The sequence below is a fragment of the Bidens hawaiensis genome, unplaced genomic scaffold (genome assembly GCF_021521415.1).
Source record: "Bidens hawaiensis isolate Kalapana, Puna unplaced genomic scaffold, B.hawaiensis_p1.1 tig00004126_1, whole genome shotgun sequence".
Lineage (NCBI taxonomy): Eukaryota > Viridiplantae > Streptophyta > Magnoliopsida > Asterales > Asteraceae > Bidens > Bidens hawaiensis.
The window spans coordinates 1,926,719-1,948,308 of NW_027491245.1; the positions used below are offsets into that span (position 1 = coordinate 1,926,719).

Genomic DNA, 21,590 nt, shown 5'->3' on the forward strand with positions numbered 1-21,590 from the left:
TGAACAAGTAGCTCAAGGACATATGATGTTCAATTTATCTCTACGAGTGATCTGATCACGGACATCTTCACAAAGCCTTTACCGTCCCAAAGATTTCTATTCTTAAGATCCAAGTTACAGGTCGTTCCCTACCCTCAACTTGTGGGGGAATGTTAAACCATGTAATTTGTATTTTATTATAGTAGAGGGTTGTAAGTGTAATAAGTTGCTCTATATAATGAGTCCTTTTGTAACCTATCTATTCATTCAATAAATCAACAACCTTTCATTGGTCAAATAATTGAAAACTTTGAGGGAGTAAATTGCAAAGTAAACTAAGTTTTAAGAAAGAAAATATTAGGGATCAAGCTAAAATAGTTTAAAAATTTAGAAGATTAACTGAAAATAATCTAAAACTGAAGGGACTGAAATTATCAAAAGTCTTTACTCTACTGTAGCAAATAGGTTCTACTTTAATTTTAGTATATAGTATGTGTAACGTCCATAGAATCGAACCATTTTGGTAAGTTGTCTTTGTTGACTCAACCCATTTAACTACAAAGCCTCGGTGTTTTTTGAAAGTTGTGTATGAGATTGTACATATCAATAATTACGTTTTACCTTATTTATTTATTTCAATGTTTTCAGACCCGACCCGGACATCGACGGACGCCTTACCGGATCAAAGGTCAGGCCGACCCGGTAGGTCGGACCGGTATTTGACCCGGATGACGTAAATATATAATAAATTATATAAATGTATATATACATATAAATAAATGACTTTTAGATCAGTTTTTGTCGATGATGATTCTCCCCAAGTTAAACGATGATTATTGTCTCAACTAGCTTCTTAGCAGTTCAGTTTGCTTCTCTCTTTCTTTGTTTGTTTAAATCGGAATAACGGCAGCGATGGGTGAAGTTGAGAACAGAGAGAGAGATGGATTTTAGTCTAGGGTTCATGCATTTACCATTTAAACCGGCGGGTCACCAGGCCGACCGCCACCACAAGACCCGGCCGGATTTTAGAAAACGGCCCAAATACCCTTACCGGGACCGGTCAACCGGGTTGGGTTTCAAAACACTGATTTATTTGAACTTCAATTTATGGGATTACAACCGATAGTGTCAAGATCAACGAATACCATATCATAATTATATTGTGCATATTATATTGGTCAATACCTACTTTGTGTTAAAATTGTTTATTAACTTGATTATAAAATTGTATATATATTAACTTTATTATGTCTTGTGCTTGTGGTAAAAAAAATTTTAAAAAAATATATATATCAAAACATAGATTACATAGTATATAGTATATACACAAATAATATGTAAAACAAAAACATGTATATTTATGAGATCAATGCTATATAAGTAAACCACATATGGCTGATTCTGTGAAATGAACTAATGATTCAAATCTATACAACCTCAAAATTTATACTTGCTATCATGAGAGAACGTCGAATGGCTGAGCCTCGCGAGCCACTTTGATGAAAACATCCTCTAAAGTCGTGTCTGCAAGCCCCCACGCCTGAACTTGGAACCTATTTTTAGCATTTTCAACTGCCCGAAAAACGTCTGCTATTTTGATGGCTTGCTTTGGCAACTCAAATTTCTGTGTCCCGGATATTTGGTATATTTTATTCGCATTTGGTGAGAGACCCTTTACTAGGTTTTCTACATCTGCCTCAGGAGTTGCGGATGTTGTCATTGTGAATACATATGAACCTCCATATCTACCCTTCAACTATCATCATTCCAAAAGAAAATAACAAGATGGTAAGATACGTGTATGAACTGTCATATGACCCGTAACATAACCCAAGTTGACATGTTTGCATATAAATGGGTCACTTCTAGTAGCTCTGTTTTTAAACTCAAGAGAAAAGACTAGTGCTATATGTGGATTTAGTTTTTATAAAGACTATTAAATGACATAAATATAAATTATTATTAATTTAATACCTCTTTAGGATTTCCAACACACTGCAAGCTTCCATCCACAAAAATTCCTAACCTATCACACAAATGTTCTGCTTCCTCCATAGAATGTGCTAAAACATTACATCAGCCAAAAATTCCTAACCTATCACACAAATGTTGTGCCCTGCTTGCGGTGCGCGCATATAATGTATATATGTGTGAACCCTCGGGTGGGCAAAAGTAAAATTGCACTAATTTTGACGTTATTTTACTAATTTTGTGAAAATAACGTTAAAAGTGATGGAAGGTTAATCAGGCATCATGTGGTGGCGTTGATAGCCGAAAGACAAGGGTACATGCACCAATTAGCCGGCGTCCCGATGATTGAGTGCTATGTGCCTTATGTAATATGTCCAAGGCTTGATGCAAAACTACTATCGAGCCGGGGGTCTCACCGGAAGCAGCCTCTCTATCCCCATGGGGTAGAGGTAAGGCTGTCTACATCTTACCCTCCTCAGACCCTACCATAGCTTTGCTATTGGTGGGATATACTGAGTACGATGATGATGATGATGATGATTTTAAAGTAAGAAAACAATTTTAAAAATATGTTCCCTTTTTTTAAAAGAAAACATACCACTCATGGTTTCCGGTTAAGACTATTGAACCATTCCCCATTTGAACTAACCGGTTACCGTTCGGACCGGTGAACCGTTTGATCCAGAGCGGGTGCTCAGACTGGTTTTTCAATTTTTTTCTTCAAAAACTCATACTTTATTTACTTTAATCTTAATATATTATTAAAAATACAAATTCACAACAAAAGCTGAAGTATATTCATAGTTTGTTTTGTATTAGATACATAAATGCTGTCTTAATTTCATATTGTTTATACTACAATTGAACCAGTCCGACCAGTGAACCAGTAAGCTGGCTAGTTCACTGTGTGACCCTTTCCCCTTTCAGCTATTGTGTTTTTAACTCGTTGAGATAAAACATAGCTGAAATCGACCCTTCATCATAACTATCACCTACAACGCTTCACCAAGTAAAGAAAAATCGGTTAAGAGAATTACTGGTGAGAATAATTGCACGGTTTTGTTTAGCCCGTTTAACCACATTCCATAGATTGTTTCTAGAAGCCGGGTCTAATCCGGTACTTGGTTCATCCATGTACACAACCTACACAATTAAGTTGTTGAATACCAATATTAGCAAGGCATGTGAAAGGGAAGTCAAGTAGTCAACTCAATACATGGACCGCTAAACATACCTTAGGATCACCAATCAATGAAATGGCTACACTAAGCCGACGTTTCATGCCACCACTGTACTTCCCAGCTTGCTTATCAGCAATCCCGCCGTAAAAGAGATTTACACTTTTAAGAGATTCTTCTACCGCCTAATAAAACCATTTAGAAGTAAGTTTGAGAAGCACTAAAACACCAATGATAATACTGGTAGATAAGGTGCCTATGCGGGCCCGTTACTTCTGAATGATTCGCTGGTGCATGAAACCGAAAAAAATGAACCCAGACAAAAGCCGACGCTTTGGTTTATGTTTTCATTGGAAACTGAACTTTCAGTTCGGTTTGGTTTTAATTTTGCATGTAACTAAAGACCGAAAAAGCCGATTTGTAACTAAAGAAACATAAAAACCAAATCACAATTACCGAACCCAGACAAAAACCGACGGTTTGGTTTTATGTTTTCATAAAAAACAAACTTTTGGTTCAGTTTTGGTGTTACGTGTATTTAAAAACCGGAAAAATGAACGGAACCAAATTTATGGATTTTCATTTATAAATTTTAAGTTTAAGAATCTGTAAAAATTTAATAAATAATGTAACCAAATTATTACAGCCCAAATGTATAAATGTATAATAATTATTTAGTTATTAATTAACAAAAAGATTAGGCCCAAAATCATTAGTTTGGGCATTTTTTTCAGCCCAAAAAATTCAAGCCAGATAATGAGATTGAAAATGAAAAAAACGAAACCGAAACAACCAAATTTTGAAGCTTTTTGTTCAATTTGAGTCCAAAACCGACCCATGAGGTGTGTTTTTACCTCAAATGGGTCAAATAAAATGTTTTAGCTAAAGTGGAACGGGCCGAGAAGGTTGAAAGTTACCCAAAGTCTTTTGTTAATGTATATTGTTAAACCCTCCAAAATCGTTTTAATATTCATATTTTGATTAATAAGTATATATAAAAGAAAGTAAGAAAAGGACAAAAATGTGTTTTTAGAGTCAACCTGACCGAACAGAAGTCAAAGATGACCCATTTCAATAACTCAATCCAAACCTGTTCTGCCCGTTTTGACCCATTACCCAGCCATCTTTCCACATGAGAAAGTGAAAGTCAACTTACTTGTGTCAAGGTTGAACCTTTGAGGTTCTTAAGCCTTCCATAAAAGAGAAGATGCTCTCTACCAGTTAGTGTTTCCCATAGCAAACTAGATGGTGATTAACTGATAAATTAACCGTTCTAACCAACATACATAGTAAATGCTAACGACTTTTAAAGGAATCTTGATACTTACTCATGCTGAGGACATACGCCCATGTTGGCATATATCTGGTCCATGTTGGTTGTTATATCCAGACCCTCAACATATGCTGTACCAGAACTTGGTTTAACGAGCCCGATCATCTGTTAACAACAATGAAACAAATCAATTTGGTTTAGAGAAAATGATAGGGAAAATAGTTTTAGTTACGCATGAGTCCGTCAACAAGTTAAATTTGAACAAACGTGTGAAAAAAAATACTTCAATCAACTTGGAATTGGTGCATCCTGTTGTTTTGGTTACGTTTTTATTTTTTCTTCTTAAGTGGGTTTAAGTGAACATATAGTGAACATATGTATTATTGTGCAATACTGTTGTATTACACATGTGCAATAGTGTGTATTTTTTATGTTCAATAGTGTTTAATTGCATATATTTAATATTTGGGTGTTGTATATGTACAATAGTGTTGTATTATTTGCAAAAATATATATATAAAAAAGTCGATGTGGTGCCCATGTGCATTAGTGTTGTATTACACATACGTACTAGTGTGTATTCGATGTGTGCATTACTCTTATATTATTACTCTTATATTGCATATATACAATAGTGTATCAAAAATGTGCAATAGTGTTGTATTCTATTCAATACAACACTCATGCATATATACACACTATTGCTATTGCACATATGCACTACACCGACGGGGGTTCTTTTTTTTTAACAACATATAAGAATAATAGAAGAAAAAGAAACTATATAATATTTTTTTTAAAGGTTAAAAATAATTCTTTAGTAGTTTTTATTTTTTCTCTTTAAGAGGAGTTTTTACTTGATCCCACCCCTATATATATATATATATATATATATATAGAAAAGAGTTCAAATAAAAAACAAGTGTTTTGTGAGAAGTGTGAGAAGAGCTTTAAAATAAAACAAACCACCTAAATATGACACTATACAATGTAAATATGAAACAATACAATTATTTAGAAACTACCAATCTCAACCACTAGATCATAGATCCAAGTGCCTAGATCTATTCTTATTCTTCTCACAAAAATATTGTTTTTTACATTAACCCTACCCTATATAGATATATATATGTGTGTGTGTGTATATATATACATATAGGGGGAGGTTAACGTACAATAATCAGTTATCGTACATTAGGTACGCGAGCTTTTTGAACGTCGATGTTAATTTCACGCGGTGGCAGTTTCGTAAATAACCCAAACAGTAGTTCGTGATCAAATTCAACGATTTAAAATCGATTCCGATCCAAATTCTGAACTCCTTAATCTATTTCATCCAATTTCTAAACTCTAATCACAACTTACAATATGAAATCTCAAAAGTCAAAAACCAAAATTGAAATAGAACGTCACTGGACATTAAAAATCTTCAAATTGATCAAAAATTGATTATTTAATCAATCGAATTGATGTGTAAGAGGTTTTAGAATCATCAATCGATTATGAAAATACAGATTAACACGCTTAATTGAGTTATGATTAGGGTTCATGTTTAAACGTTCTGCTCAAAGTTTAAACGTTCTGACCAAAATGAACACCAAAATGACGATTTAATCAATTCGATCAATCGAATTGATGTGTAGAAGTATTTAGATTCATCAATCGATTATGGAATTGCAGAAATAATGCACTTAATCGAACTCTGATTAGGGTTCAAAATAATATGTTTAAACATTCTGAAACAAAACTGAAGACCTATAAACGTTTAATACGTTCAATGAAGTTCTAAGTGTTCAAAAAAAATGAACATCATTAAACGTTCTAATACTTTCAATGAAGTTCTGGGTGTTCAAAAAAATTAAACACCTTTAAACGTTCTAAGAAGTTCAGGGTGCTTAAAAAAGTTTAGAAGTTCAACTTCTAAACAGAACTTCTAAACTAACCAAAAATATTAAACACCTGAAGTTCAGAACTTCTAAAACTAACAAAAAAATTAAACACATGCAACATGAAATTGAACACTGAAATCACTTCATATAATCTCGTAATCATCAAACAATTATCAATCGACCGTCAATTTGATCATCGATCATATGAACAAAATTTGGAACATCTGCAATTGGGTTTCAGCAAATGGCGTATTTCAATTCAAAATCAATTGAAGTGTGTGTCTGCAAATGACGCCGGTGACGATGGTTAAATCGATGCATCGGTTAATTAGGATGGAAACGATTTGAAATAATTTACAAATTTGCCACCGAGTGTTTTTTGAAATCTAGGGTTGATGGTGTCGCGTACGTAATGTATGATAAACAATTTTCGTATTTGATCCTTTATATATATATATATATATATATATATATATACAGTTTGGATCAAATACAAATGAAATTAGCATGTTAATTGTGAGAATCAAGTAGAGTCAAGGTTTAAAAAGGCAGAAACAGGCCTCGAGGCATTTTCTGTTAGACTCTCGAGGCGGATCGAGGCGTAAGCCTCGAAACATAATTAAAAATAATATATATATATATATATATATATATATATATATATATATATATATAATCTATAAAGTCAAACTTTTAACATTAAAAAATAAAAAATGTATATATATTCTATATAAATAATGTTAGTTTTATAAATTTTATGTAAAAGTTTGTAAGTTTATGGATCAAATATAAACTAGTGAAGATAAACGGGTTAGTGTTAAGGTACGCAAACTAAATTTACACTTTTTATGTAAAAGTTTGCAACTTTTAGGGACTAAACGTAAACTTGTGTTAGATAGAAAGTTAAATATTAATATACCGATACTTTGTTAAACCTAAAAGGCTAAAACGCTTCTTCACGCAGCTTATACTTCTTCCTGCAGCCACTCTTCTTAATTTCCGGTAGGTTTCCGACATGCTTCCGGCGCCGGAATTAGCCTTCGGAAGTCGAGAAGTGTCTTGTCTCTCCATTAATACCATATTCAACAAAAAAAGTCCAAAAATTAAAAAAAAAATGGCATATTTTACAACTTCTAGTGCCTCGCCTCGACGCCTCACCACCTCGGACCGCCTCGCAAAGGTCGAGGCTTAGGTTTTAGTATACCCTTATGAGGCTAAGCCTCTGAGGCGTTTTTCCACCGAGGCTGTCGAGGCGTAAGCCTCGAGGCTCGCCTCGGAACGCCTCTTTAAAGCATAAGTTACATAATTACTCTATTTAATTCTCACAATTAGCACTTTAATTTCATTTGTACGTTAATTTTCCCCTACATATATATATAGGGGAAGGTTAACTAAAAATGAAATTAACGTGAGAATCAAGTAGAGTAATTATATATACAAGTAGAGTAATTATGTAATTACATCATAATTCTCACATTTAATACATTAATTTCATTTGTATTTGATCCAAACCCTATATATATAGTTAATTTCATTTGTATTTGATCCAAACCCTATATATATATATTAACGTATTAAATGTGAGAATCAAGTAGATTATTATATATACAAGTAGAGTAATTATGTAAGTACTCTATAATAATTACTCTATGATGTAATTACATAATTATTCTACTTGTATATATAATTACTCTACTTGATTCTCACGTTTAGCACGTTAATTTCATTTGTACGTTAACCTCTCTCTCTCTCTATATATATATATATATATATATATAAGAGTTCAAATAAAAAACAAGTGTTTTGTGAGAAGTGTGAGAAGAGCTTTAAAATAAAACAAACCACCTAAATATGACATTATACAATGTAAATATGAAACAATACAATTATTTAGAAACTACCAATCTCAACCACTAGATCATAGATCCAAAGGCCTAGATCTATTCTTATTCTTCTCACAAAAATATTGTTTTTTACATTAACCCTACCCTATATATATATATATATATATATATATATATATATATATATATATATATATATATATATAGAGAGAGAGAGAGAGAGAGAGATAGGTTCAAAAGAGAACTCCAAAAAAGTGGGAAATTGGGGAACACCCTTCCCAACCCTTGATCATTTCCCCACATCCTTATTGTATTTTTGTAAGGGGAAAAAAATCCTAAAAAATCAAAAAAATAATTTAAAAAAACGAAAATATAAAAAAGTAAAAAAAAAAAACAAAATGTTTATCTAGTATCCCCCGTTCAAAAAAAAATCTTGGAAGCCTTTGGGTTAGTTTAGCTTTTAGGGGGGTAAGGTTTTGTTAGCTGATTGGAGGGGGGGTAACACTTTTCATTAACATTTTACACGTAAAACAACAAATCTCGTTAACATTTTACATGTAAAACAATAATTCTTTTAAGATTTTACATGTAAAATAACACTTTTTATTAACATTTTACACGTAAAACAACAAATCTCATTAACATGTTACATGTAAAACAATAGTTCTTTAAGATTTTACACGTAAAAATTAATATTTCACATGTAAAATAACACTTTTTATTAACACTTTATAAGATAACACTTTTCATTAACATTTTACACGTAAAACAACAAATCTCATTAACATTTTACATGTAAAACAACAATTCTTTAAGATTTTACATGTAAAATTTAATACTTTACATGTAAAATGACACTTTTCATTAACATTTTACACGTAAAACAACAAATCTCATTAACATTTTACTGTAAAACAACAGTTATTTATGATTTTACATGTAAAATAACACGTTTCGTTATAATTTGAATGTAAATTCAATAATTATATATATATATATATATTAAGGGATGAGTTCATTAGGGAACTCAAAAAAAGTAGGAAACAGGGGAACACCCTTCCCAACTCTTGATAATTTCCCCACATCTTTAAGGTACACCCTCAATCACCTACATCACATCATTTTTATAAGGGAAAAAAACCCTCCAAAAAAATCAAAAAAACAATTAAAGAAATTATAAACCAAAAAAATGAAAAAATATAAAAATTAAAAAAACCAAAATGTTTGTCTAGCATCCCCTGTTAAAAAAAGAAAAAAAAATCTCAGTTTAGCCTTTCTGTCTACTTTAGCTTTTAGAGATAAGTTTTTAGGGGGTTTAGTTTTTCCAGGTTGAGGGTTAGGTTTTCCTAGGGTGGGGGCTTTTCTTTTACACGTGACGGTGGAAAGACAACAGGAAAAGAAAAATGCATATATATATTATAACTGCCTTGGTTTAAAAAAGCGTTAGGGCGGGGCGAGGCGAGGCAAGGCGTTTTGGTCCAAAAGACCAAAGCGCTAGGCGCGAAGCGAGAGCTTCACGTACGTGAGGCGCTCAGTACAAAAAATACTAAAAATTAATTATACATGACATATTCTACTTCTTAATCAATCATAAAGATAAAACATATTTATAAAACTAAACATGAATACTTTATACGTAGTTTAAACATTATAAAAACATACTTAAAGTTGCAAAACACTTATACATTCTTAAAAAATGAGCTGCTTAAATATAAAAAAATCAAGCGTTTAATAATAAATGAAAGTATAAATGTATAGTAAAAAGGAATAATGAAGAAAACATACCTCGAGTCATAAAAAAGATGTGTAATAATTAGGAGAAGATAAGTTTGAACTGATTAAAAATGATGGGAGCAATAATCGAAGGGCAGATAAACTTTGAATATGAAAATTAAAGAGTGATTTGAGTTGAAGATAGAACGATAAATATATATAATATGACTGGTAATGTTTTACAAATGGGCCCCAACGTTAATATTTTAAGCAAATGGGCCCAAAAAAAGTTACATTTTTAATTTAATTCAGACTACATCACATGAAGCGGTGCCTCAAACACCTCACCCGCTGATGCGCCGCTTCAGGAAGCTTAATGTTATTTCTCGAGCGTTTTACATAACGCCTCAAGCGCGCCTTTTTAAACCAAAATAACCACCACATTGAAACATAACTTAACTTATTAGCTCGAGCCGAGCTCGAGCTTTAGAAAAATGCTTGAAACGAGCCGAGCTCGAGGTCTAAGTCAAAACTAGCTCGGTTCGGCTCGTTTACACCCTAATGTAGAGGGACCTTAATATATAGAATATCGTTGAGAATTTTGTAAGGAAAAACCAAAAGTATGTTTTTATGGTATTTGTCCATAATGATATTCATTATAGTTACATGTTTATAATCTTAAATGACTCGCCAGCTATTTGTAAACAAAGAACACAAGAATGTGCGCGATACAACCCAATCTGACCAAGTTTGTACAGATAAGCACACATATGTTGCTGGATGTTACGGAAACAAATGCGACAAGTTGTTGTAAATTAAGGTGGTTTTAAACTGACCATATTAATGAAGGAAGTTTTGCCAGCACCATTTGGACCAAGCATGCCAAAGCATTCTCCTTGAGATAATGCAAGTGACAACCCTCTAACTGCCATTTTCTCAGGGTTTCTGTCGAAACACGAAATGAAATCTGACCTGATCCATGACGATGTTTCCACGGATTTTGAGATGAACGAACCACGTCTTGATCTTCTTCTTCAACTGCTTGAGACCTGCAATGGTTTTTTGGGGGTGTGGAGGTGACTGCTAAGATATCCTGAGGATTTCTTGTTCACAGACACAAAAAGTGGTGGTGGCTCTTATTGAGCATGACCCCCTAATAAGGAGGTGGAGACCTCCTTATATAGAGAGCCTCATGGCCACCATCATGATACCCTAATGGGCCTAGCCCAGTTAGGGTTACCTCCACAAAACCCCCTCAGCCCAATAACATTGTATTAGTCCATGTAATAAAATAAGCCAAACATAATAGATTTAGGGTCGTAGAACCGGGTTTTAGTACCATACCCCTACAGTTTCCATCCCGTCCCGGATACACCTTTTTCAGGTTATCACACACGATTGCATGGCTCGTGTCATGTTCAACAAGCAACTGCTCCACCCTCTCTCTCTGTTAGGACATGAACGATAAGAACTAATAATCAATAAGATTAAAGACTATAAAAACTTAACTAGAGAGGGGGGGGGGGGTAGGGTAATAATGTCCAAACAGATCGGGTCGGGACTTCCCGTCATCAATTTTACGTCCATCTTTTCTATAGAACTTTAACAGCTAAAGGTTTAAATAAAACTATAGAAACTTAAATGAGCAATAGTATTAATAGAACTATAAAAACTATTTTGTTTGAGCAGTTATCCAATTTAATAATGAAATACTGTGTGCACTATATTCAAAGAAAAAAAACAAAAAACACAATTTTCACCATGGTTTTAAAAAAACATAACATTATCTCACTTTAAGAGAGGTTAGTGGCAACTTATGGTATCTCACTACGCATAACTGGTTGAAACAAGTCATTTTCTAACACGGATTGAGCCGACACGCTTTTAATAAACACTTCATACATTTTTATAGATACTTGATGAGTTGATTACAAATATTAGATTGTTTAATAAACATTTAAATTTCTGAATATAATGATATAGAAGGTTTTATCATATGCGTTAAAAGCAGACTTTGGTTGACCATATGAAATATAACACAGTCCCATTCGAATAAATGAGCCAAAATTACCACCTATGATTTTGTTACTTGAAACACTATATCAAGAAATTCTAAACTAACAAATTTATAATACTTGCCTCTTGGATAACATCAGGTTTCTCCAGTTGCACATATACTTTTGAACCCTGCCTTTGTATACTTCGTTTCCTGAACGATGTCAAACGCTTCTTTTTTAACTTCTCCAAGAAAAAAAGTGGACTTTTTCGGAGCCCACTTCCTGATGATACAGCCTGATCATTATAATATGAAATTAAGAAAACAAACAACCATTCCACAAGCATGATTATTAACACGTGACGCATCTCATTATTGCTGTCACTTATATCTTTCCAACGCATTCCATCAATCCCCATATAATTTCCAGTAAAAGCATACTGTGAAAATTCATATAATCCAGCATATAGAGAAAATCCTGGATATAACTCCATCACCACAATCCAAATTCCTACAAAAAAAAAGTATGTACATTTAGAAAAGCATTTAAACAGAAATATTATATTTGAATTGTCTTTTATCTCAAACAGACCCAAGATAATTTTTTTTATTTATTTAAATGGGAATTGCTCTAGTGAGATAAAAAAGAGTAAAAGGCAATGTCAAGCTTTTAATGCACACAACCTCCTGAGTCATTTTATGCAACTAAATATTAACGTAACAATACTGTTTTCATAGTCATAAATAATGTAACTTATCTATAAAACATAAACACATTGTTTTCACAGATCAAGTGGTCAGTGGCTAGCCCAACGTGTCGAGTACTAAACATTGACCAATTACTCACCCCACCCTGTTAAACTTACTCGTTTGGTTCGCATATGAAACTGTGAAATGTGTCAGAATCTCGAATGGATTCCGATTTGGGTTAAGAAATCTTCTAGACTTTTTTTATTATTATTATTAATAAATTTAAGGTTTGTTTATTTATGGAGATTTATTTTAGGAGTCATAATTTAGGATTTACATGCTGATCTTTATTTAGTTTCCTATTTGAGTCAATGTAGGTTTCATATTCTCCAAATTCGGTTTTATTATAGATCGGTCAAAGTCTATGTGACGATGTATTATTTTTCTGGTTTATATAAAACAAACGGGTCGATCAGTTGTGTTCTGCATTTTTTTTTCTGTTTATTCTTGATAAATCGATCTGGGGCATCTTGCCACCAAAACATCATATAGCTCTTAAAAAACAAAAAAAAAGCTCTAAACAACTCGATATCAATAGTCGCTATATATGATTTACAAACGATTGTGCAAAAATATCTGATAAAGACTAATTATTAGCATCTTTGCTTACTTGAAAAAGATTTATCTTGAAGGAAGAACGCAAAAAAGAAACCTCCCAAAAGACCAGTAGCAAAAACAGTAATGTACCCAACAACTGCCATAAACATATTCATGCAAGTCATAACCAAAATGTAGCAGTGTTACTATTACAAAATATAGTAAACCAATCCAAATAATTTAAAAAATAAGGCAACGAACCTGCAGCGGTCTTCACATTAGAAAAAATAGCAGCCACTAGAAACGCCAATGAAATTTGTAAATTTATGTAAATGAAATAAAATACAAACTGGACGCTGTAATCATTCAATGTGAAGAATTTTAACCCTGCAACGATGTGAATGGCGTTAGTTAAACGATTTATAAAGTTAAAAAGGGTGTAAGCGTGATTCAGTTGTTTTCTAATTTGTACCTACAGCTGAGCCAAATATCACAAAACAGAACATATAAACCAAAGATATGGCAAGAAAGTATGCATATGAAATTATCCAATAAGGACCGTTCCCAAGTCCGTGCATTTTCATCATAATCCTTAAATGTTGTTGCTTCTCATACACCAAACCTGTTAGTACAATCTGCATGAAATAAGCTAATTAAAAGCTACTTCAAAGAAAAAACTTCTCGTTAACAATTCAGTTTGAGATAATTTTGAAACTTCGGTTACTAACAGGGAATAGTTGCAAGATGACCCATGTAAAAAACAATGGTCCAAGAAGAGAAGAGAAATCAAGCCTAATTTCAGTTTCAGGTTTAGGCATCTCTTTTACAAAATCAAACAGCATTTGTGTGGAAGGCCCCATCAGTAGCTGTAGGAAAGCATTTGACACCTGCATGCATACATGTTCTAGAACTTAGAATTTGCATTATGGTTTTTTTTTTAATGATAATCAGTTGACTCCAATTTGAGATAAGCAACATGAAAAATCCACAATTTGAAAGTCATATGATTAAAAAAGAAACAAGTAATATGTTCACATTTAAAAAATAAAAAAAATTAGTATGTATAGCAGGTTTTTGCATGCTACAAGTTTAAAATGTGTACCAAATTTATTGAGCGAGGAACTCGGACAATTCCAAGAGGACCATTTCCTGTATCATTCTTGTAAGTAGAGTTGTACCATACTGTCACATTATAATTATTCATATTCGAATTCAAGAAATCATAGCCTGTGGAGAAGATAAAATAAAGTTTAAATGTTAATAACTACTATCAAGCTTTAGATCATTTACCTTGAAAATCTTAAAAAAGAAGGTTAAAATCAAAGCTTGAATTTTTATTTTTATTGTTTTTACGTTAACATATCACACTTATCGTTCAGTACATAAGAGTTATACCATTAAGCTTGAATGATATAAATATTCGCATCAAAGCTTAGATCACATAATTTATAATTGCAACCAAATTATGTTTGAACTGTCAAACCTGCTAATATCTCATTGATTTTCTCCTCAGGGTTTCCCTTTCTGTATCCCGCATATAGTTCAGTGTTAATAGCAGACGAGGTGTTGCGCCATAAATGTTGACCTTGAACACATCTTAATTCTACAATAAAAATACAAAACATAACAGGTTTACCTTTCCATGGCCATCTTGACCATAAGATTGTTTTAGTTGTTGTTCATCATGTTTACTACAAAATTCAAGGTACTCAAAATCACCCAACAGTAGTTACAAATACTTACCTTTATCCAAATCCAATGATGCTATTGGGACCGAAATAGAGAATGTGGAGTTGGCTCCACACTGAGATTGAACAAAGTATATAGGAAAACTAGAGAAGAAAGCGGAGTCGAGAAAGTTTGATATATCAGTGTTTGAAGCTGAACCCTGATGATGTTTTAAAGATCATTTGAGAAAAACAAAAGCCAATGCAACTTTGATGACATAAATCCAAATAACTGACCAATACAACACCAGAGAGGCCATTGGATGAGTTAAAATTAGATGAAGTTGGGAACATATTTCTAGCCAAACCTGTAGAATATCATACAAAACATCAAATTATTCAGAAAAACTAGGACTAAACGTGCAATCCGGTCACAAATTAGTACATACTTTGGGCAAAAGAGTGATTAGTCCCAGTGATCAAGACAGTAACAGGACGAGAAGATTGAGCAGGCAAATCCCCAAACTGAGCACGAAAGTGCGGAGCAGGTAGCTGCAAAAGCGGAGGCCATTCTGGTGGAGTGGGAATAGAGCAGGTGGCGACCTGGTCGGAATCCCGCACACTCGTCGCTGGCATTGACCGTCTCCGTCTTGATGGACACAGGTGCATCCACACTTGTTTTGAGGCTTATCCAGCTCCTTGTTGATCACTGCTTAACAAGCAGAGAACCATGGGGAATAATACCAGCCGTAGATTCGTCCTCAAGTTCCTCCGCTGATATGATATGAAATGAATTACAGTATATATTTTTATTTTAATAGAAGATGAAAACCTATTAAAACAAAAAACGAATTGATTGCCGGTGAACCTGATATGTTAAATTCTTTCGGAGTAATGCGTTGGCCTGCTATAGTTACATTCAGATAGATGCTTTTCGTATGTATTATTATATAGGGTAATTATGCTGAATTAAATGACGGAATTGTCCTTGTGTGATTATTAACTTATATACCCTTTGATGATGCGCGGGTTTTGGTAAGTAAGTTTTCCTAGGTGTTTGACAAAAATAACTTTTATTCCAATTGTCAGACGTTCCATTAATTGGATTATATGAAACAAATTGAAATTAAATTAAACAAGATAAGAAAAATAATTAGGGATAGCAGTGGGTCGGGTTTAGGTATTCTCAAACCCATACCCGATTATGAAAGTACATCCCAAACCCGTCGGGTTTTATCGGGTAATTACCCGTCGAGTTTCGGGTTTTCCCATCGGGTTTCGGGTTTCCAATCGGGTTTTGTCAAAAGACTCGTTGGGTATACTCAGCCTAAAACCCATCGGGTTTCTATCGGGTTTTGACAAAATATAACTAACCGATCACAAATAATGATTACCATAAAAATAAAATGTCTCATATATTGTTATAAACAAGTTTCAACATATGATATATTTAAAATATTTAGAGTATACTATATAAACATAAAAAAGTTATATCGGCTATATTGGGTATATAATCGGGTAAATGGGTTAATGTTATCGAGTAATTGGGTCGGGTAATCAGGTATATTACAAATCCCAAACCCGTCCCAAACCCACGAAAATTTTCAAAGTTAATCCCAAACCCTAATGGGTCGGGTATTACCCGACCCAATTATGTTGGGTTTCGGGTTTCCCTATCGGGTTCGGGTTTCATTGTCATCCCTAAAAACAATTAAGACATTGACAAGTTTTGACCTGACTCGATTTTGAGCGAAATTTATATAGGCATGTAGATAAAAAAAAAATAAAGACGTCTCAACCAGTATATTGTAACACCTTATATTTTAAAAGTTATATAAGAAAAATCAATTATAATAATTAAATATTAAAGAAAACAAAACAACTAAGTTTGGTCGTCCAATATAGATTTCGATCAAAACTTGCCCATGAAGACGGATTTAGAACACTTTTGATTGGCTCAAATAAAACTCGTCTACGAAGACGGATTTCATTTAAAATTCGTTTTTGTCAACGGATTTTAAATGAATCTTTTAAGAATATTCAAAAAAGTAACTGACATTTTAGGACTCTCTCTCTCCAAAAAGGATATTTTGTAAATTTTCTCTTCATTTTAGGATCTATCTTCAAAAGAACATTTTGTAAATTTTTCCTTCATTTTAGGACTCTCTCTTCAAAAGGACATTTTGCAAATTTTCTCTTCTATATAATATTTTGATATTGGCCTATCGTTTATCTTCAAGATGCTAGGGGTACCCTCAATTTCATCATGGAAAGCACAGCCTAAATCTTCATTGGCGCCCCTAACTAATTACGTAAACTGTGAATGTTTTGGAATTCAATTTGATGAGCTCAATCACCTAAACACATTTATGTGGAATCTCCCATCAATTTCCGCCCTTACAAATTTTACATACTTTTGGGTAACTTAGTAAAACTTTAAGGTGTTCTTATTTGATTGAATGATGTGAATAAGATTATTTGAGTACATCTTTATGCGCCCATGCTATTCTTAATTCAAACTTTTTGTGATTTAGCATTTCATGCTTAATCAGTTTAAAAAAATACTAAGAAACGATTCTAGAGCATTCCCATTGGCGCTTCAATATCTACATTTATAATTTAACTAAAATCACAAAATGTTTATTTTTCAAAAACATCTCACATTCTAACTCTCATTTTCTATCTTTCTGACAAACACTAATTTTATTATTTTTCATTTTTATACACTTACAACAATACATAAAACTGAAATGAGCATTTAAATATAAATGTGTAATTTGGTTTTATATATTTTCTCTATTATAGAAAATCTAAAAATGTAGTGTTGTTTTAGTTGTTTTCTTTAAAAAGGAATTTTCTAGAATATTACGTAGAAAATATGGGTGTAAAGTTTCATACCTTAGCATGATGATTTTTCTCCTTTTTTTTCCTTTCTCTTTCATTTTTTGGCTTTGATATTAATATTACTAGTTTCTAAATTGTTACCGTTGTTATTATTATTACTGCTATTACTTATCGTCATCTTTGCTATTATTATTTTTCATTCTTAAGTAGTTGTGTGCTAGCTACAAAATGCTAATTAAAGAGCCATGTTATTGTTGCGCTGAGAGTGGGACGTCAACTAGCTCATTCTTAACCAAATTGTTGTAGTTTAACTAACATTTAAATAAAAAGAACATAAATAAATTGTTTGTGTGACTGTGTGTACTTGTGCTTGCATATGATTGATGGGGAGAAGTTGACCAAACACCTATAATATGAAAGGGCGTTAAGACGATGATGTCAACGGGGCTAATGCCCTTGATGATGGTGGTGTTGTCAATGGGACTACGCCTAGATATTCTTTAAACGAGTTATAACATCTTATTAAATTAGAAAAAAAAAATCTCAACAAATATATAATATGAAAATCCTATAAATAAGGATATGCTAAAACTAATATCTGATATGAAAATCCTACAAAGACTTGAGCGTTAAAATGTTTGTGAGGTGGCAGAGGCACCACCCCACAATGCATGTTCTTATAACTATTATTGGTGTTATTATTATAAGTATTATAATTGATTGTTTTTGTTTTTAAACCACCACATATAAAAATATAAAACCTAATACGATGCTAGTTATTATTTAAGTTTAATAATGGGTCCTATTAGAGACACCATCCAAAAACAAAAACACCCACCCAATATGCGGCGGATCGTCCGATACGCGGCGGATCAGAGTTTTTTTGTCCTATTATGTCAAAAGCTTTTGTCTTATAATGTTTGTACCCTATACGTGGCGGATTGGGCGATACGCCGCGTATTGAGTACATGTCAACCTCGGCGGATCAAATCAGTCATAAATCGTACACGATACGCCGAGGATTGATCGATCCACCCCGGATCAAGACAATAATTTAATGTTGGCACATCCGTCTCCCTTTCTCTACATATATCATCAATTTATTGTCGACATTATTTGTCTTTGTGAAAATATAGAAAGTATATGTGTTTTGTGTTTGTTAAAATATAATGGATTTATATGATATTTTGTTTGGTGACGGGAACGACGAGCAGTCGGGCTACGCATAAAACGATCAGCCGGAGCAGTCGGGCTTGCCAGATTTGAATGAACTTCCCGACTCGAACCATGAGCCGGGGTATGGAAATATCGAGCAGTACGACTTACCAAATCCTGACCAGGTTATTTAGTGTGTTTATATAGTACAATAACACGTTAGTTATTTTTTAAATATTATACGTTTCCTTGCCAATATTTTTTATCAGGGGTATATCATATACGGCGGTAGTCACCCTTCGTGACCGGAGGATAATAGGACATCGTCGAATACATATGAGGCCAGAGTCGAGGAGCCTTATGGTCAGTCTTCGCAGCAGTTACATGTAGACGGTTCGTATTACGGAACCCAGAATTCGTACCAGTTACCTTTAGGAGAGCAACCATACATGTCAAGACCAGTCACAAGCAACGTCGTTGATGGCATTCAAGAGGCTCACGGCGAAGGAGGCGATTACGATGTTGTTGTTGATGATGATGATGATGATGATGATGATGGTGATCGTTACATACGGGAGACGACATTTTCTTATGTAACTAATAATGTATGACCTATTTTAAAAAATATATATATTATTATTCTTTTTCAACACGTTACTAAATATAACTTTATTTACATTGCTTGATATCAGTATTTTGATTCTGTTGCTGAGTTGGTGGATTGGGTTAAGAAGACAGGACGTGAGCATGGTTGTGTTATCTCAGTCCAACGTTCAAGGGACAGAGGTGTTGAACTTGTATGCAATCGAGGTGGGGAACCAAAACTTAAGGCAACGGCGAGGCATACCGGGAGTATTAAAAGGGGTTGTCCATTTAAACTTGTCGGGAGGTACAACGCACCAGGTCGTTGTTGGAAGCTAGAGGTTGTCAACGAGACGCACAACCACGATCCCGTTTTGTTTGAGGAGGGGCACCCGGCACTAAGGAAACTGACCGACGAGGAAATTGATATGGTTGCGACGTTGCATAGGCAGGGTCTGAGGCCTGCTAAAATTAAGTCAGCCATAAAGAAACGCTTTCCCGGTAACAAATGTATTACTAGGGATATATACAACGTCGTGAAGCTTGTTGATGACCAAGATAAAATTGGTGACACCCCCATGCAGGTACTTGTTGTTAGAATATTATTATTTTGTAAAACTCTTTTTAATATATATTATTTTTTTTATCATATATAAAATATATATATTCTGTAAGATTTAATAAGAATATTATTTATAATATTATTTTATTATATTAATTTTATTATAATTCTGATGTGTAATAAGAATATTTGTAATATTTATTAATTTTTTGTTGAACCCAACGTAGGTACTTGAAAACTTTCTTCAAACCCATGGGTTTACCTTTTACACATGGGAGAATCCTTCCACCAATAGGACGGAGAATGTTTTCTTTAGTCACGAGAAGTCGCATACCATGTGGCGTGCGTTCCCAGATTTGTTGCTGATTGACACGACGTACAACACCAACATGTACAAGTGGCCGTTTGTTCAGTTTGTTGGTGTGACGTCGACATCAAAGTCTTTCTGTATTGCGCACGCGGTTATCTTTAGGGAGCAAGAGTGTACCTTCACATGGGCCCTGGAACGACTTAAAGGCATGCTCGTCGATTGTAGGGAGCCGCGTGTCATTCTGACTGACAAGGACCAAGCCTTGATTAAATCTTGTGAAAAAGTCTTTCCCAATGCTACCAAAAACCTTTGTAGGTGACACATATTCCAGAACATAAAGAAAAAACATAAGAGTCTTTTTCAGACAGATATCTTTGAGTCCTTCTCTTACTGGTGGAAAGTACTGTACTCGTCGCCAACAAAATCTATGTACGAGTACAACTGTGATCAAATGGAAGCAATGTTAGCTGGACACGGCAGACGTGGTAAGTATTTGTCCCGTATGTACTCATGATTTTATATTGTAGTTGTACATTGCCTAAATTGTTTTTTTTTATTATTTGTTTGTAGAGGCTTGGTATTATATTCGCAACAACTGGCTGGTACCCTACAAAGAGAAGTTCGTGTCCTGCTGGATTGAAGACCGACTAAACTTCGGCGAGCATACAACAAATAGAGTAGAGGGCCAGCACGCGAACTTGAAGAGATACCTTGCGGGGCCGAACAATTCGCTGGACTCTGTTGCGGCGTTTGCCCTTGAAGTGGTGAATTCCCAAATGGAAGAAATCGGTGCGACCCTTGAAGACTCCCGTGTTAGGGTCAAGAAGTACCATAAGTTGACTTTGTTTGAAAAGCTACATAATAGGGTGTCACTTTTTGCTATCGCTAAACTTGACAAAGAGCTGACTTTGCTTGACACATTGCAAGATACGGGGGCAGAGTGCGACCACCGGTTACAAACATCAAGGGGCTTGTCGTGTGCTTGTAAGCTTAACTGGTGGAACAATATACGTATTCCATTAAAATACATAGACCCCTTTTGGAGGAAGCTCGATTTCAGTCCGGCGTTTGTTTGATACCAAGAACCAGACTATGAAGCAGTACTGGAAGATGTGAAAAAACAAGTTCTAGGACTAAACAACCGAATGCAAAAAAAAATTCTATTCTCAAAGATAATGTCTGTTCTTCCTGGGAAATTAAACAAGGAGGAGCCTGAGAAACGAGAGGACCCTAGGGTGCGTCCAAATCTAAACCAACAAGCCAAGAAAAGAGAAACCCCTAGACAGAGCTCGTACTCCCCGTCCCCGTCAACTGATCCCCACAGACACAGCTCGTACTCC

At 34.0% G+C, this 21,590-nt stretch overlaps 2 protein-coding genes across 2 annotated transcripts; one reads left to right on the top strand and one right to left on the bottom strand.

Annotated features, from left to right (window-relative positions):
• Positions 1-1,435: 1,435 nt before the first annotated feature.
• On the bottom strand, positions 1,436-15,433 carry LOC143625607 (ABC transporter A family member 7-like). Its single transcript, XM_077095896.1, has 18 exons — positions 15,247-15,433; positions 15,095-15,165; positions 14,874-15,018; positions 14,614-14,733; positions 14,233-14,357; positions 13,859-14,017; positions 13,603-13,765; positions 13,392-13,517; positions 13,204-13,287; positions 11,987-12,354; positions 11,198-11,294; positions 10,684-10,814; positions 4,457-4,566; positions 4,285-4,369; positions 3,185-3,313; positions 2,988-3,093; positions 1,954-2,042; positions 1,436-1,735 (listed from the first exon to the last, which is right to left on the bottom strand). Exons 1-18 carry the CDS (start codon positions 15,431-15,433, stop codon positions 1,436-1,438), a joined length of 2,595 nt encoding a protein of 864 aa, XP_076952011.1.
• Positions 15,434-20,275: 4,842 nt separating this feature from the next.
• On the top strand, positions 20,276-21,326 carry LOC143625608 (protein FAR-RED ELONGATED HYPOCOTYL 3-like). The gene is made up of 3 exons (XM_077095897.1): positions 20,276-20,533; positions 20,615-20,735; positions 20,821-21,326. The coding sequence occupies exons 1-3, from the start codon at positions 20,276-20,278 to the stop codon at positions 21,324-21,326; spliced, it is 885 nt and encodes a 294-aa protein (XP_076952012.1).
• Positions 21,327-21,590: the final 264 nt, after the last annotated feature.